The sequence below is a fragment of the Oncorhynchus mykiss genome, chromosome 5 (genome assembly GCF_057628025.1).
Source record: "Oncorhynchus mykiss isolate SJ-2025 chromosome 5, ASM5762802v1, whole genome shotgun sequence".
NCBI classification, from domain to species: domain Eukaryota; kingdom Metazoa; phylum Chordata; class Actinopteri; order Salmoniformes; family Salmonidae; genus Oncorhynchus; species Oncorhynchus mykiss.
In genome coordinates, this window is record NC_143026.1 from 80555533 (window position 1) to 80574799 (window position 19267).

Genomic DNA, 19267 nt, shown 5'->3' on the forward strand with positions numbered 1-19267 from the left:
AGTAGGTAATATAATTATGATCAGTAGGATGTTGCACATTGTTCGGACCTAATGGAATAACAATTTGACAAGTCAAGTGGCCGGAAAATAGAATTGACATGTACTGTATAATAAAATAATTGCCCTAAGGGATGAAGCAAAATCATGCTGGCATTCAACACCATTGCTGGCCATTTTAACATCATATTGCAAAAGATGATACACTATGACTTTCACCGTTTTGAAGTATGACATTTGTGCTGAAGAAAATTTGGTATTTGTAAAGAGAAAAGGGATAGTGAGATGGGGAAGGCTAGTGATAATTTAACTTTTTTTTATGAGCATAATGTATTAATAAGGCTACAGTTTGCATATTAGGGCCTGAGTAGTACAATAAGGCGGAGTCATGGCAAAATACTGCATTTTGATTAGTCTCGGTAGCGCGTGGGACACGCCCTCCTTCATCCTTGTAAACAAACACATTGAGCATGCGTACGACACTGGCGTAATGGAGGTCTATCTTCCTTGACCACGGTGATTTGTTAACAAATCGTCTTCTGTTTTTAAAGATTTGGAGCGAAGATTCAGTCATTACTTGGTCGGCTTTTGTAAGTTAATATTTGAAACATCAAAACTTGTGTGCTTTTAAGTAACGTATGTTGCTGGAATAGTTGCGCTTGCAATTAACGTTAGCGAGCTACACTGACATTAGCAAGCTAGCCTACCTGCTTCTCAAAGGTGTCTCTGTTCCGTTATCTTTAACATATTTGCATAACATGGCATGATCGTACGTTATTACTTTACCATTGCTATACATTAATAACTAAAGTAGATAGAGGTATGATACAGTCAGGTTTGTCAGGCATCTTGATAGCTAAAAAGCTAACGCTATATGTTTTCCGGGAGTTAACTGACACTGGGCCCGGTCCTTAAATGACTTGGAATTCAACCAATCACAAATTTAGGGATAACTTTAATGAGAGTGTCGTCCAATCACAATCAGCAGGTGGGCAGGAACTTGTCAAAAACCTAGCGCTAGCTGGCTAGAGTAGCATTAGTATGTTATTAACTTTATGTTGTAATCTATTACGAAAAGTTCGACAACTAAGTTAGTTAGCTTCTAATGGTGCTAGCTAGCTATCTCTCTCACGGAGGATATCGATATTTAGAATTAGATTGGGTTACCGGACATCAATAAGCGAAGCAACGTTGGCTAACTGTCCGATTGAATTTGACTTTTGTTGTTGATATTTTATCCAGCTGCCAGCTAACTGTTGATATTAGCTAGCTATAGTCTGAAGTAATTACGACGACATTCCATAGCCCCTCAGTCCCACAAAAACATTTATATATTGTTCTGTTTTTTGCTGTGTTGTGTTTACAGTAGTTATCTTTGTAGGATGAACTTTGTGCTTTAATAACTATAGGGGGCGACAGGTGTTCGTCTGTACCAAAACGATTTAGGCACGTTTTGAACCTTTCTAAAACATCTGTTTGTGTTATTTGTCAACTGCACCACACATAGGCCTATTATAAGTAGTTGCAACATGTTCTATGTGATGCAACGTTTTAGAGAAATTATTAAACAGACATTTGATCAAAACAAATGTGTTCTCTTGTCCAGTGTTTGCAGATCAGAGCAACTCTTCTTTGAGGATGGCGACAGACACTGCGTCCCAGCAGACTCCTGGCTCCAGGATTATGACCTTTCACCCTACCAAGGAAGAGTTTAAGGACTTCAGCCGTTACATCGCCTACATGGAGTCACAGGGAGCACACCTAGCTGGAATGGCTAAGGTGTGTGTTTTTGCATCTACTTTTCAGAAGATCATAAGCATTTATTCCCCTGATCTACATCCTATTTTGAGAAGAGTAGAAGGTGCCCAACCAACATCAGAAGGTGTAACCAAAGATCTATAGGCCTGTCTATATCCTATTCTAAGAAAAATGCACTCTGTATAAAGACTAACTCAATCCTATGTTTGATGTGTATTTTCCAGGTTATTCCACCAAAAGACTGGAAGCCTAGACATACTTATGATGACATAGATGACCTGGTGATCCCTGCTCCTATACAGCAGGTGGTGACTGGCCAGTCAGGTCTCTTCACACAGTACAACATCCAAAAGAAACCCATGACTGTCCGAGAGTTCCGCAAGACTGCCAACACAGACAAGTGAGCCCTCATACTGTTATGGGCAATCCCACGGTAACGGAGTAATAATGAGACTTAGATTTTTCACTTTAAAATGTATGCCAAATCATACAGCTCTATCTATGCACAAGGACTACTTTTAACCATTTCCACTGACATTTTTACAAAAACACATTTACTTGAAGAACAGTGCATATGGAAAGTTGACAGCACAAACAGTCATTCTGTTACCACATTTGCATATGCACTGTTCTTCAAGTAAATGTGTTTTTGTAAAAATGTCAGTGGAAATGGTTAAAAGTAGTCCTTGTGCATAGAGCTGTATGGTTTGGCATACATTTTAAAGTGACAAATCTAAGTATTTTCAAATAAATATAAATTATTGTAACATGCATGGTTACATGGTTGTAACTGGCTATAGTTCTAAAATCACTGCAAGATGTCATTTGTTTTGATTGTCACATCTAATCATCCGTTGTCATTGTAGGTTCTGTAATCCCCGCTATGTGGATTTTGAGGAGCTGGAGAGAAAGTTCTGGAAGAACCTGACTTTTAACCCGCCTCTCTATGGAGCAGATATCAACGGAACCCTCTACGACCCAGTGAGTTATTCCTATCATCACCCACTGTCGGGTTCGCCTAACAACCTACTGTTGAAATGTCAATGTCTCTGCTTACCCTCACCAACATTTTCTCTGCTCCATCTCTAGGATGTGACAGAGTGGAACATTGGTCATCTGAACACTATCCTGGACACTGTGGAGAGGGAGAGTGGGATCAAGATAAAGGGAGTGAACACTCCTTACCTATATTTTGGCATGTGGAAAAGCACCTTTGCCTGGCACACTGAAGATATGGATCTCTACAGCATCAACTACCTGCACTTTGGAGAGCCCAAGTCCTGGTAAACTGTTGATGTATTTTACACAGTTAAAAAAAGAAAACACACGGTTCAGTGCAGTGAAGTTACACCAAGAGATATTAACACGTCTATTTTACAGATTTACAAATGGAGTGTCTGTCATTGTTATTGTACGTAGTACCCAACACTAGCGTTTTGTCCAAAAGGTGTACTTGTACATCAAGCTGCTTCATGCTACAGAAACAGGAGATTGGCTCCTACCCAATGGGCCGCTCAGGCTAGGACAAGCATTACTTGATTTACTTACTTACCTTACACAGCATCTTGACTACCATTTACATCATTACTCTTGTCTCTCTGCAGGTATGTTGTTCCCCCTGAACATGGGAAGAGATTGGAACGTCTTGCTAAAGGTAAGTGGAGCAGAGGAGGCAGGCTGGAATATAATAAATGGAATGGAGTCAAACGTGGTTTCCGTGTGTTTGATACCGTTCCATTTATTCCATTCCAGCCATTACAATGATCCTGTCCATCACTATGGTGGAAAGGAATTTCCTAATTGATCCTCATTCCTCTTCGGAGTTTCCTCTATTTGCATTTAGCACCTGCGCATTAAAAAAAAATGACATGTAGATTTATGCCCCTGGAAGACCCCACCACCGCTAACTCTTCCAATGCTGCTGAAAAAAATCCTACGGGAAACTCTGCTCATTGATTATCAATATTCTTCATATCAACACATTATCAGACAGGGATCAGCAGAATTCCTAATGTCTTTGATTCCTGTTCATGCAGGGTTCTTTCCTGGGAGTGCTCAGAGCTGTGAAGCTTTCCTGCGGCATAAGATGACTCTTATCTCACCCTCCATCCTGAAGAAATATGGCATACCGTTTGAAAAGGTGACCGCTCTTCAATGGCAACATGTTATCAAATTTCCCAACCTTTCACAAAGTTGGGATACAGCAACAAAATACAAACCTGTTGGTCTGACTATGTGTCTGTTGTGTGCTTAGATAACCCAGGAGGCAGGCCAGTTCATAGTGACCTTCCCATTCGGTTACCACGCTGGTTTCAACCATGGCTTCAACTGTGCTGAATCCACTAACTTTGCCACACAGCGATGGATCGATTATGGCAAAATAGCCACACTGGTATGTACAACTAAATGAATTAACACATAGTATGCATGAAACCAAGTCATTTATTTAGTGTGATCTGTGATTGGTCTTGTGTTACTCAGTTTGTATGGTCGTGGGTACAATTCCCACAGGGATCACATACTAAAATGTATGCACTCATACCTTAAGTTGCTTTGGATAAAATTGGTAAATGGCATTTATTATAAAATATACTCATGACCAATCCCTATCCTCCCTCCCCCAGTGCTCGTGTCGTAAGGACATGGTGAAGATCTCCATGGAGATCTTTGTGAGGAAGTTCCAACCAGACCGCTACAAGGCCTGGAAGGCAGGGAAGGACAACACTCCTATTGACCACTCCAAGCCCACGCCAGAGGCTGCTGAGTTCCTGAAGACAGGGGAGCCTGGGAAGGAGGGTCCAAGCCGCAGCGAGGCCCCTGACCAGGAGAATACCCCATGCACCACCACTCAGGAGGAGAAGAGGTCCATGCTTTACTGTAGTGTAGTATTGTCTCTAGCTGGTATAACTTCATATACACTGAGTGTACAAAACATTAAAAACACCTTCCTATTATTGTGTTCCACCCCTTTTTGCCCTGAGAACAGTCTCAATTCGTCAGGGCATGTACTCTACAAGGTGTCAAAAGCATTCCACAGGGATGCTTGCCCATTTTGACTTCAATGCTTCCCACAGTTGTGTCAAGTTAGCTGGATGTTCTTTGGGTGGTTGACCATTCTTGATACATACATGAAACTGTTGAGTGTGAAAAAACACCAACTTTCCAGTTCTTGACACGCTCTAACCAGTGCGCCTGGCACCTACCATACCCTGTTCAAAGGCACCTAAATCACACGTACACAATCCAAGTCTCAAGGCTTAAAAATCCTTCTTTAACCTGTCTCCTCCCCTTCATCTACACAGAAGTGGATTTAAAATCAAAACGGGATCATAACTTTTACCTGGCCAGTTTGTCATTGAAAGAGCAGGTGTTCCTTATGTTTTGTACTCTCTATATTTATATCTATATTAAATTTGTGATTGCAACATCAATTTTTTAAAACTTTTAAATGAATGATATATTCCCGGTAATTCTTGAAGAATATAACTTATAAACGCCTCAAGCTTAGTTCAACTGTCGTACCTTACTAATATAGGGTATAGGGTCAACATTGTTTAAGCTATCATTTTGATCTCATGCATGGTCAGTTCTTGCATCCATAGCTCTGTCTGGATTTGAGTGGTTACATTTCTCTAACCCCCATCCCTCAGCTGTTTACCAAATCAAGTGCCCGTTTTGTTGTTTTTTCTAATGCAGATTTCCCCTTTAATGATCAAATGAAAGCATTCATTCATACTGGGTTTCGGTCTCCACTTTGAGCAAATTTCTCAAAAGAGGCTTATTGTATTTAAAAAAATATATAATAATATTCACAGTTCCTCTCTCTGTCCTGTGCCAATGCAGCCCGAAGGTTGGGAAAAAGCGCCAGCGAGGAGGAGCTGTGGAGGCAGCAGAGGATGGAGACACTGAGCAGGTTGATGAAGAGGAGGAGGAGGAGGAGAGAGAGGTGGACCAGAAGAAAGCAAAGCTTGTCCAGGAGGAGAAGGGACACAGTCTGGCACACAAAGGTACCTCGGTTCGTCTTTGACTATGGCACCAAAAAATACTGCATATTGACTTGTTAGACTGTTAGCTAGGTTTCATCCAATTGGTGACGGATTTGAATTCAGTCAAAACTGCAGAAAGAAAAGATGTGCCATTTTCCCACCAGTGGTGTTTCCACCAAATTGACTTGTTGCTGATAAATGTCTGTGCATGATGATGTGATGCACACAATTTACTTTACTGTACTTTCAGTACAGAAAAAAAAATCTAAAGTGTGATGTGTTTCTATTCTACTGATAGTTTTGCCACACAAACTGTTGTCTACTCTGGTCTTGGCACCAGTACGCTAGCCAACAGCTCACATGTATAGTGGAGGTATGCTAGTCTACATGAGGAGATTATTATGGCTATTATTTGTCAAAATATCAATTGTGTCACCAGAATAACCACCCTGTGAAATTCATCATAACTTATTTCATCTGTAGCCTAATAAACTGCATGCTTTCCTGAGTCGTAGTGGGAGGACCACACACCATATCACCGCGTGACTACAAGTTTACGTCCATATTTTTTTATTTTTTAACCTTTTATTTAACTAGGCAAGTCAGTTAAGAACAAATTCTTATTTTCAATGACGGCCTAGGAACAGTTAACTGCCTGTTCAGGGGAAGAATGACAGATTTGTACCTTGTCAGCTCGGGGATTTGAACTTGCAACCTTTCGGCTGCTAGTCCAACGCTCTAACCACTAGGCTACCCTGCCGCCCCATATGATGGTTATTATATCAATATTTGCACCTAAAGGTGTTTCCACCAACATTTCTTACATTATTTATTTGACCGACACAAAAAGATCCCACCATGTCGAACGAACAAATTATCTTTCGGCATTAATAAAATTGTACTGTCACTTCCTATTTCCATCACACCTGGGAACTGTATAAGGTATGACTACATCCGCATGAAAAACCACATTTCCATCCACATTTATGAGGGAGATAATTTAGACCAGTGGTATTCAGTTTTTGGGGACCCTATCTTTTTCCCCCAGGAATTTCTCGTGACCCCACCCCAAATCTGTAAATGTTATTTTTCAATTAATCTTTCTCAAAAATGTTTGTATATTGTCCCATACAATAATTTGTACTCTTCCTTTTTAAAATGTTTTATTAGATACTTTTTGCTAACCCCACTGCTGTTCCTCGGCTTTGAATAACACTGATTTAGACAGTGCCTCCAGTTTTTCATGTTTGTTTATTTCAGTGCTAAAGGCAGAGGATGTTAAAAAAGAGCGAACAAAGCCACCACTCAACGCAAAGACCAACCGAAACACAAACGCCAGCCGAAAGCTAGCACTTCAGATGAAAGCCAAAATCTCTCTTAAATCCACTCCAATTAAGTCTCAGCCACAGACTAACAGTCAGTCAACCCAACCAGCGGCCCCAGAACCCTCCCCCCAGAGCTCAGAGAAGGCCGGCCCCAGTGAGGATGTGAAGCCTCCAGCCAGCTGCTCCAGCCCTGTCCACCCAGCCAGCAGCTCCAGCCCTGTCCACCCAGCCAGCAGCTCCAGCCCTGTCCACCCAGCCAGCAGCTCCAGCCCTGTCCACCCAGCCAGCAGCTCCAGCCCTGTCCACCCAGCCAGCAGCTCCAGCCCTGTCCACCCAGCCAGCAGCTCCAGCCCTTCCCACCCAGCCAGCAGCTCCAGCCCTGTCCACCCATCCAGCAGCTCCAGCCCTGTCCACCCAGCTAGCAGCTCCAGCCCTGTCCACCCAGCCAGCAGCTCCAGCCCTGTCCACCCAGCCAGCAGCTCCAGCCCTGTCCACCCAGCCAGCAGCTCCAGCCCTTCCCACCCAGCCAGCAGCTCCAGCCCTGTCCACCCATCCAGCAGCTCCAGCCCTGTCCACCCAGCTAGCAGCTCCAGCCCTGTCCACCCAGCCAGCAGCTCCAGCCCTTCCCACCCAGCCAGCAGCTCCAGCCCTTCCCACCCAGCCAGCAGCTCCAGCCCTTCCCACCCAGCCAGCAGCTCCAGCCCTTCCCACCCAGCCAGCAGCTCCAGCCCTTCCCACCCAGCCAGCAGCTCCAGCCCTGTCCACCAGCTCTTTCAGAGGACCCTGTGCCCTGCAGACGTGCTGCACGTCCACAGCTACGCCAAGGGAGACTACAGCGAGGGAGAGACCAGGGAGGGCAAGGAGGAGAGGAGGAACGATAGTAGTGATAGTGAAGGAGAGGAACTGGATGACAGCAAGGTGAGAGGAGTAGAGATGGAGAAGAGGAGTGGAGTCCAAACATCACACACCACTGAACCTCTGTCTGTAGGATTTGCTTTATCATGTTTGTTCTGAGGTCAGATATACTGTAATGTACATGTTCAATGAATCAGCGCTAATGATTCTGTTCCTAACCCCTTTTATTCCACCAGAGGGCAGAAGATGGAGAGGATGATGGCGCTGTGCCCAGAAAACAGGGGACGTTGCCTTGTCACCAGCGTCTGATTAAAGACAACATGAGTGACGAGGGTGAGTTAAAATATCACTTCCTCACTCACGTAGGTTAGCCCCAGTTAGGCTTCCTTTTCCTAAGCAATGGATATGATGACTTGTAGAAAAGCAGTGTCAGGTTTGTTCCTCCATGGAATAGAAGCGATGATGTTGGCATACCTGATGGCATTATAGTAGTTTGTCTGTGTGTGTTTTCATAACTGTTTGTCTGTTTGGTTCCAATGGCTCAGGGGATTAAAACAAATAGCATGGTGGATTTGATTTCCTTCATGTGCAACGGTCAATATCGACAGTTCTGTAAGTTGTTTGGGATATGGCATGTGCTAACGCTAAAATCAATTTATTTTGCTGTCGTTTTAAGAGCTGCCAGAGCAGCCCCCAGTAGACGAGGATGGGCTAGAGGGAGAGTCGTGGGCCAAGCCCCTGGCCCACCTGTGGCAGAACAGACCCCCCAACCTGAAGAAAGAGAAGGAGTACAACCGTTGCATGGGCCTCCAGGCCCCATACTGCTCTGTGTGCTCACTCTTCCAGGCATTCCAGCAGGTGAGGGAGGAATGGACTGTGAGTGAGAGATCACCAGTGGCTGAGGAGAGGAGGAGACACTCAGCAGGGGATTTGGGAAGTTTGTCTTCTGAAAGTCTCTCAGTCATTCATCTGCAGGGGTTTCTCTGAGAGTGAACCTCCTGTTATGTGATTCAGTTCCCCCTTTCTTCACTTGTTTCTCAGGGGAGACGTTTTTGCAGTTTTAGTACGTTCCCCAATGCTCCTCTTCTCACTTCTGATATACTGTACAGTGATAGTTATTTCAGGTTTGTCTGCCCAGTCTAAGTAGCTGTTTTACTTTGTCCCTCCCTCTATCCATGGCTAGACTGGGTGTGCTGATGAAGGCAAACACAGAAAAGCATTTCTTTGAACAATTTGAATGAGAGTTATTTTCTGACGTGAACTTCTATTGTCCTCCCAAGAGTTGCTAAATATGATTGTTTCATTTCCAGGCGGAGTGTGCTGATGACGGTACGGACCCTCCAGTGGTGCTGCCTGGAGGCAGGCTGAGAACCAAGCCTCTGATCCCTGAGATGTGTTTCACCACCACCACGGAGCCAGAGGAGGGCGCTGAGGAGAAGGAACCTGCCCCTCCGGCCCCCACCACCCCTCACCTGGAGCCAGACGGCACCAGCCTGCTCATCAGCTGCTCCCACTGCAGCGTCCGCGTACACACCAGTCAGTACTACTACTTACCCAGCACGCCACCCCTTTTACCACTAGAACAGCTGGGCCTTTCAGTCTATAACTACCCAATGTTCCCGGGCATCCTTTTATCATACACATCAGATACACCCGCAAGGTGTGCAAACATAAGCACCAACACTTGATAAATAGTGCGTAAACAATTGTAAAAGATTAATTGCATGAATAAATATTTGTGAAAATGTATCCATGTAAAAATAGTTATGTTTAGATAGTCAGGATATGTTTAGTATAATTCTACAAAGTCCTTATAAAGGTATAGCCCATTTTCGTTTCTCTTACAATAAAAACATTACAGTGTAATACATTTGATCAATTTCATTTGTAGATCTGATTTAAAGTAATGTGGTGCAGTTACAGCTTCTTCAAATTAGAAAGTAAAATATGATCATGTAAGCAGCAAGGCGCAGGCACCAGGTCGCAGTTGCAAATGAGAACTTGTTCTCAACTAGCCTACCTGGTTAAATAACAGTGAGAGATAAATAAATAAAAGGTCAAATGATTTGCCCTATGCCCTAACTAAACACCAAGGCTTTAGAGTGCTTTAGAAATGTGCATTAACTATAATATAGCATGAATTGCATAAATGAATATTTGTGGAAATATTTCCATGACAAGATATAAAAACAATAGTTATTTGTTTGGATAGAGGATATGTTTAGTATAATTCTACAAAATCTTATTGAAAATCTGATTTGGATTACAGACTCCACTGGTATGTTGTATTGTGCAGAGGACGACAGCTCCCGTCTCTGCTCAATGTTCTGAGCAAACTAGTCTTCTTTGCAATCAACTTGTCTGCCAGGGAAATTGGTGTGAAGTTGTCCATGGTCACATTTCTGCCTTTAGCCATGAAAGGCTGAACGAGTCTGTCGCTCACCCGCTGGCCTGGTTTCATCTTTTCTATCTGTCTTCAACATCAAACATCGTAACCAAAACCTAATTGCAAATTTGTCTGGTTTGTTGGCCATGTATTGGGTAAAACGGCACCTGGCTTTGGTTGGGAACAGTTGCTCATCAACAGTTATTTTCTCTCCTGGCTTGTAACTGTTAAATTTATATTTTAGGTATCCCTATACTTCTGTTATTACAGTACTCTCACTCTGTTATTTGTGCACCTGTGCAGAATTTCCCCTCGTTGGACCGGGCCTGAGTGTAATGGCAACTATGTACCGTGCAGATACGATGATGTAATTGTTGTTAAACTGGGACCTAGTCGTTATCATTTTAGGGTTAACAGTAACGAGCAATGCAATTCTTCGTAACACTTTTCCAGGTGTGTGAGACGGCCGCGAATCTCTCCGTCTGCACACGTATTGGTCTTATGTCATCAAAACGCAGGTGTCTCATAATCTCTCTGAAGTGGTTGCGTGGCATAGACTCTGAAAAAGTCCATCACATAACTATCGGACCAAAATCACTCCACATCATACTCTTTCCACAGTATTCCCTGCGGACATACAAGAGTACAATAAATACTTTGAGGTCATCCATAGACTTGTCCCCACGTACTGTTTCCGACAGTACAATCTCTGATTGCTGCAACATCTGCATGTCACATAAACAAAGATCACTGTAGAGTGCACTGGCAATTAGTCTTTGTGTGAGGTGTAGGGCCTGCTCTCTCTGGGAGAATGTTCCTGTTGCCCTCTCCTCACTCTTTTCTACCCAAACTCGTGTCTCACGGTCTGTTGGCCCTGTTCTGGTTTTTCTGTGGCGAGGCTCAGGCATCGGAGCTCGAAGCTCGAAGTCAACAATCGGATGAAACCTCTTCATCAGCAACGTCGATTTCAAGCTCAAAATCCGATTCGACTCCAGCTCAACTAAATTCTGCAGAATTTGCAATGCTACCAGTGCATCCATTTGTTTGGTTCGGCTAACCATTATAAACTACACACAGCTACACACTACACAATGCTTCATTACACTGCTGTTCTAAATGTAATCATCCTCTTTCAACCTCCTCATCCAGTTCATTCAAATCCAATTGGGAATTCACAGGCACAGTTATCAGTATCTGTCGCCCATTCATCCATTTACCACATTCATTCGGTAAGGATAGGGATGCGTGTGTACCAATGCCCTACAGCACATTTGCCTTGGCCCTTAAGTTAGTAGTAGCTTCTTTTTTTTAAAGATAAATACTTTTTTGTTTGTGATTTAAAAGTTCAGACAAATGGACAATGTAAAACATAAATATTTAGGAAAAGTCTTGGACGTTGATATTGTTTTTGCAGATTTATTTACAAAATCAAACAGCATTGGCCTAATGCGGTTCTAGTTAACCCCATCATTCCAGGTAAGAGCAGTACTCTACTTTTAGAGAGTTGAGGACTTAAGTGCAGACTGTTTCAACTCTAGAAGTTATTTAATTATCTCTGTCCACAACAGGGTTGAGATGCGCTATCAGTCATGCGAATGTGTGAATGCCTGTCAGTAAAGGAGTATGCACACTGCAACCTATCCTCCCTTCTGGTTCATTGGCGATAACGTTTCAACCACTTAGGTAATGGTGTTTGTTTGGTTGTGTGTTTCCAGGCTGTTATGGCGTGGATCCAGAGAGTGTGACTAAGGACTGGAAGTGTGCTCGCTGTAAGGCCAATTCCATGACTGAGGTCAGTGTCTCCACAACACATCACCTCATAACACAACACCTCCAAGTGGCTGTTCATTATGTCTGACCTCACCTGACCCAAGTATATGTTGCTGGCACTGACTGGCAGTAATGTTTGCAAACGTTGCAGGAGTCTAAACTGTCATTAGATCTGGCTGGATTCAGCCTGGATTCAAACCAGGGACTGTAGTGACGACTCTTGCCATAAGAAGTAGTGCCTTAGACTGCTGCGCCACTTGGGAGTTTAGACTACGGCAGGTAGCCTAGTAGTTAGAGCGTTGGACCAGTAACCGAAAGGTTGCTGGATCGAATCCCTGAGCTGACAAGGTAAAAATCTGTTGTTCTGCCCCTGAACAAGGCAGTTAACCCACTGTTCCCCGGTAGGCCATCATTGTAAATAAGAATTTGTTCTTAACTGACTTGTCTAGTTAAATCATGTTTATTTTTGGGGGGCATTAGATCTGGCGGGAGTGTTTGCAGTATTCTAAACTGGCATTAGATCTGGCAGTAGTGTTTGCAGTATTCTAAACGGGCATTAGATCTGGCAGTAGTGTTTGCAGTATGCTAAACGGGCATTAGATCTGGCAGTAGTATTTGCAGTATTCTAAAATGGCATTAGATCTGGCAGTAGTGTTTGCAGTATTCTAAACTAGCATTAGATCTGGCAGTAGTCTAAACTGGCATTAGATCTGGCAGTAGTGTTTGCAGTATTCTAAAGGGGCATTAGATCTGGCAGTAGTGTTTGCAGTATTCTAAACTAGCATTAGATCTGGCAGTATTCTAAACTGGCATTAGATCTGGCAGTAGTGTTTGCAGTATTCTAAAGGGGCATTAGATCTGGCAGTAGTGTTTGCAGTATTCTAAACTAGCATTAGATCTGGCAGTAGTGTTTGCAGTATTCTAAACTGGCATTAGATCTGGCAGTAGTATTTGCAGTATTCTTCTAATGATAAGTGACTGACTGGTAATGGTCGTCAGGTGACACACCTTGGCATTGGCTGTATGTACAGTACCAGTCAAATGTTTGGACACACCTACTCCTGGGTTTTTCTTGATTTTTACTATTTTCTACGTTGTAGAATAATAGTGAAGATATCAAAACTATGAAATGTCACATGGAATCATGTAGTATCCAAAAAAGTGTCAAACAAATCAAAATATATTTTAGATTCTTCAAAGTAGCTTTGCACACTCTTGGCATTCTCTCAACCAGATTCACCTGGAATGCTTTTCCAACAGTCTTGAAGGAGTTTCCACATATGCTGAGCACTTGTTGGCTGCTTTTCTTTCATTCTGCGGTCCAACTCATCCCAAACCATCTCAATTGGGTTGAGGTTGGGTGATTGTGGAGGCCAGGTCATCTGATGCAGCACTCCATCACTCTCCATCTTGGTCAAATAGCTGTTACACAGCATGGAGGTGTGTTAGGTCATTGTCCTGTTGAAAAAAGCAAATGATAGTCCCACTAAGCGCAAACCAGATGGGATGGCATATCGCTGCAGAATGATGTGGTAGCCATGCTGGTTAAGTCTGGTGTGTCAACTTTTGACTGGTACTTTGTTTACTTAACTGAGATTATGGTGGGTGACAGTTTGCTCTTCTTGCAGAGTTGCTGTTTGTGTTTGTTGAGGGGGGGTGCCTTGCAGAAAGCCAACAACAACAAGTAAGTCTTTGTGCCAGACAGATCCCCTTAGAGATCAGGGAGTGGGCTAGTCTAAATCACACACTGAACATTTACTGAGCTCTTCTCTTTATGTACTCTTTTGTTCACATAGTTGGATGTTCTTTTGAAATATATCTACTAGGTTTATAATCTACTCATGGTGTGGTGTCTGCGTATTGACATGTTGTGTTGTAGGTGGGTCCATGTGCTGTGTGCAGTAGCAGTGTTGGAGGCTCGCTTTGTGAACATCACTGAGAGAAGCCCTGTGGATCTGAGTGGGATTCCTCTACAGAGGTTTAAACTGGTGAGTTTGACTCTGTAAATGTCAATAGGCTTGGGCAGTATACAGTATACCAGGCTATTTGGAAATACCTGTCACATAATTTTTTATTATGAAGCTTACTGGCAGTCCCCAGTCACGTGGTGTTTGTTTACAAGCACACAACAACGAGAGACCAGAACCTTGTGAGTCACTAACTGTTGTGCAGCACGCGTCCGGTGATCTAGTTTCACTATGGAATTCACAACTAAATGTTTTCCAGCTAGATATTTTATAACTATTACGGTAACTGTCGGTTGTGCATTGGGTTTGCTAACAAGCTACTAAATTAGCAATCTAGCTAAATTGTTAGCTTCTCCCAAAATCAAGCTTTGCTTTGTAACAGCTGAGAATCCCCTGCTGGATCAAGAGCCTTGCTGTCTAATGTGTGTTTTGTGCAGCAAACTGTGAGCAGCATTTTTTAGTTATTTGTATAACTGTATGTATGAGCTGGGATGTCTGTCCTGCAAATAGTTTGTCAGAGACTGTTTCAAATGTTCGCAATATGCTGATTAGCATTTAGTTAGCATTCTCAATGGGATTTTACATGTACTTTGTAACCTTCGGATTACAAAGGCTGTGGGTTAAAAAAAAATAGTGCTCCTTGTGTTCAGTGACGCTATTACCGAATATCCCGGGATGGCACAAAGTCGGTATGAAGGTTTGACAATCTGGATACTGCCCAAGCCTTATGTCAACATTTATTATGTGCTAAGGGATAGGACTCTGTCACTACCTCGCTCTCCAACCAAGGTGCATGAATAGAGGAGAACCTTTTCCAAGAACCTTTGCATAAAGGAGAGTGGCTGAATATCCTCTCTTCAGCATATTATGCCAAAGTAATATATTATTGGTTTTACCTGACATGGTTGGCACATCCACCTCTATGCATGTGACAGCAGTTATGCTTGCCGTCTACTACAAGGTTAGACTGGAGACTAGGGTATTTAGAGGATGTCCGGTGAGTTTGTGATTAATCCAGCCTCTACTATATACAGTTTGACAGGATGTATAGTTAGTTTTCCCTGTGGGACTTCCTTTTCCTGTCTCTCTGAGCATGGTCCTATTGTTTTCTGTGCTGTGCAGAAATGTTACTACTGTAAGAAGCGGATGAAGAAGACATCCGGGTGCTGTGTGCAGTGTTCCCATGGCCGCTGTCCTACGGCCTACCACCCTACTTGTGCCCAGGCCGCTGGGATCCTCATGCAGCCAGATGAGTGGCCCTTTGTGGTCTACGTCACCTGCTGCCGGCACAAGGGCCCTATTCCGACAGAGGTATACATTGGTGGTACTTTATATTTAGGACTGTGTTTCAGAAAGGGGAAGCACAACACCAGACAGTGGGGACTCGAAAGGCCTCAGTTATGGGACTCGGTTACATCATTCTGCTGATACTTTATGTTATAGTTTCTAAGCATTCTACATATTCAGGGCTGTGCTCACAACAGTGTACTATATAAACATGACTATGTTTTAGATTTTAAAGTGAAAAACTCCCACGAATATGCCCGTGTACTTCCAGTCCAAAGAGGTTGATAGAGTTGTTATTTGATGTTAATCCGGCTGGGTAACTAATTTCTTCTCTCTCAGCGTAACAAAGCAGCCATGCATGAGCTCACCGTGGGAAGGAGGGTGATCTGTAAGCACAAAAATGGCCGCTACTACCAGTGTGACGTGGTGCAGCTGTCCAAGGAGACGTTCTATGAGGTCAATTTTGATGACGGCTCCTTCAGTGATAACCTCTTTCCCGAGGACATCGTGGTAAGAAGACAAACGTCTTTGTGTGTGAGAGTGGGTGTGGTGCCGAATTGTGGTCAGTAATTCATGACAGGGTTTATAAGTAGGTCATAAGCTGTTTATTATTAGTTTATAGATTGCTTATACAATATGTACCACACATTGGTTAAAATTGTGTTATTTATTTTTGGTGCTTGCCAAATAGTGAGTTTGTAGGATCGAATATGATGGTTGTTTTCTATTGCCAGGGCCGGGACTGTGCCCAGATAGGCCCCCCTCCACAGGGGGAGATGGTGCAGGTCCGCTGGACAGATGGTCTGGTCTACGGGGCCAAGTTTGTGGCTGCTCACATCATCCAAATGTACCAGGTACTGCAACACTATTCGCACTCACTCTCAGCAACAATGTACCTTATCCAGATAGAGGTTATACAGTTTTACATCATATAGTGCTTTGCAGTCTAATTGATCTGCTCCATTTGTCCAGATTGTTACAAATCTAAAAAAAACTCATAGCAATACATTACAAGTCTGTGATGAAACCATTGTTTGCTTTTATGAGAGACATAAAATTTAGTTATTTTGGCATTGATGGTGTTTGATGTAGGTGGAGTTTGAAGACGGGTCACAACTAACAGCCAAGAGAGATGATGTCTATACCCTGGATGAGGAGCTGCCTAAGAGAGTCAAGTCAAGACTGGTGAGTATACTGAGAGCTACCTGTGAGCTATCCAATATACTGACTCCAAGGTTGCTAACCTTAACTCTGTATCATCAACTCCTAACTTTCTCACTCTGATGTTATAATAAGGACTGCTGAGTATACTGAATCATACTGACTGAATCATTTTCTCCAGCATGTTTGTTAATGAGTCTTCTTCCTGTGGCAATGGACAATAAAGTAATCCTGTGTGTGCCCTGTCCCGGTCTATCTCCAGTCCAAGGCGTCAGACATGCGTTTCGATGGGATCTTTGAGGACAAGGAGGCCATCCAGCAGTCGAAGAGGCAGAGAGTGATCAACTCACGGTACAGAGGGGACTACGTTGAACCTGTGATCTACAGAGCCATCATGGAGTAGCCTGCCAACTACAGCATGGAGTAGCCTACTCTTCCAACAAACCACCAGCACTGATATTCCTGATCTGGACTTCTCACTTTACCTGAATTTATCCACTGACTGAGTGAGTGTAGCTCTGACTAAAGGACTTCCTCTGAAAATAACTTTCCAACCCCTAGTTTGGACTGTTTTCTTTTTTCTTACGTTCATCCCTTCATAATTTACAGCATTATGCGCCAGTTTCCCGGACACTGATTAAGCCTAGTCTTGGACTGAAAAGCCCTTTCATTGGATATGCTTTTTATGCTACGCTTAACCTGTCCTGGAAACCGGACCCAATTGTTATTACTTTTATGTTTTTTTTGACTGTGATCAAGGATTGAAGAACAGGCCACCTTCTCCACTCGGTATAGGTTATAGAAGCCGGGAAGAAACTGCCATCCATGTCACCTTTTATGCCATCCTGCTAGTGCCCAGTAGCTGTAACTCGTCTCTTGAATGGAAGCGATTTTGGACCATGAATTTTGCTTCCAAACAAGATGTAGCTTTCTAATAATAATAGTAACAATCCACTCAATAGAACTGTGGCAGGAATGACTTCCTGAAGGGAGTGAAGCAGACAAGTTGCTGCCACTCATCCTCATAAACACTGATTACAGTGTTTTCTGACTTGCAATTTCACTGAATGTTGCCAGTTGTTCCTTTATGTACATCTATTTATTTTCCTATGTCGTTTTTCAGGGTGCTACTTGCACCTATGTTTGATTTTAAGGAGGTGCAATGCCATTTTAGTAACTAATACCACCTCCTCTTAGCAGAGTCACACTGTTGACTGCATTCCTAAACATTGTATTTTGTAGGAACGCGTTGAATATAGCTTTTTCCATTTTTAGAGTTGTTTTTTACCAGTGTATTTATTATACTGTGCTTGAAGAAAGTAACCTCTGCAATGCAGACAATTTGTCAGTTGCAATGGTGAAGAGGTTCTGGACTGATTCTGATCGATGTTCTATTTTTGCTATATAGATGAATTGGAAATAACCCATTCAGAATTGCTATGGGCGCTCCCTTTTTGTCCAAGTTGGTTCTTTACTCTTTAAATGAACATTGTGCGTTGCACTTTTATTCAAGCCCATTTTGAGAGGACAGTTTAATAGTTGTGTGCTACCATTTGCTATTTTTGTAAAAAAAAAAAAAACATTTTTAAAATAATATTGTACATTTTATAAGATCTTATGCATTGTGTCCCACCACGCTTCTCCACTCGGCCATGATCATCAACCATAATGCACTTATTAATTAAGGATAAGGTGGCCTTCAGATTGTCTGTTATATTCCTCTAAACTGCTGTTATCTTGAGTATAGGGATGCCACATTCTGGTAACTTTCCCAGGTTTTCCAGAAATCCTGGCTGAAATTTCCCTGCAATCAGGATGAAATAAGCAGGAAATCCGTAAGTCCTTTTTAAATAAGATTTCTGGGAATTTTGAGAGTTTTCTGAATTTTGCAACCCTACTTGAGTGTGAGTGACACCTAATATATGAGTTAGGAAGCTATAGAGGCTCACAGAAGTACCACTAAGCAAGGGGTTTATATCATCAGCATTCAACAGTATGGAAATACTTATGATGACTTATAATACATGGGGGGGAAATACAGGTTTTCTATCAAAAAGCCTATTTTATTGCTTTGTTTTATAATGATACACATTACATTCACAGTCGGGAAGACACTGAGATGTAATTCTAATAAGTAGTTTATTTAAAGATATAAGCCGTTGACGCAAGGGATCTTGTTTGTGCCCCAAATGGCAGCATATTCCCTATATTGTGCTCTACCTTTGACCAGGGACCTGGTCAAAAGTAGTGCACTATATAGGGAATGGGGTGCCATTTGGGACTGATCCCTGGCCTTTTCATGTGACCTTTTTTCCTTTCTGTGAAAAATGTACTACCATTCATGCATTTTGTAAAGATGATAATTTTGTTTCAGTAAAAACATTTTTGGCTTGCATATTGTCATTTATTGGTGTTGATCTTTGTTTCATGTTTAAATGTTTTTATGATATTTATGACTGCTAAACAGTTCATGATCTTATGACTGATTAAACAATGTTTGACATATATTTATGACAATGACTGAAGGTTGTAGTAACAGTGTAGTGTAATAACTTAGTCTTTACAAGACCCCACTGCATACCTCAATGACAGTAGTAGTATCTAACTCCATAGCAAGTAAATTGTCAGCTAAACGGTGCTGTCCTTGAAGTTCAGTGTTGGGGAGTAGTGAACTACATGTAGTTCAACTAATAATTAAACATTTTACAGTAGCTTGGTGGTAGTTCAACTAAATTCAAATATTGGTGGTGTTTTCAGTAGTTAGCTTTTTTTGCC

The 19267-nt window shown here is 42.5% G+C and overlaps 1 protein-coding gene across 1 annotated transcript; it reads left to right on the forward strand.

Moving 5' to 3' along the window:
* Positions 1-435: 435 nt before the first annotated feature.
* On the forward strand, positions 436-18887 carry LOC110523012 (lysine-specific demethylase 4A). Its single transcript, XM_036978477.2, has 22 exons — positions 436-587; positions 1604-1776; positions 1980-2155; positions 2622-2736; positions 2845-3038; positions 3360-3409; positions 3792-3895; positions 4010-4147; positions 4380-4618; positions 5599-5762; positions 7002-7984; positions 8158-8254; positions 8598-8779; positions 9232-9457; positions 12023-12099; positions 13706-13761; positions 13957-14065; positions 15167-15355; positions 15671-15841; positions 16066-16185; positions 16424-16516; positions 16755-18887. The coding sequence occupies exons 2-22, from the start codon at positions 1636-1638 to the stop codon at positions 16893-16895; spliced, it is 3765 nt and encodes a 1254-aa protein (XP_036834372.2). The 5' UTR covers positions 436-587; positions 1604-1635; the 3' UTR covers positions 16896-18887.
* Positions 18888-19267: the final 380 nt, after the last annotated feature.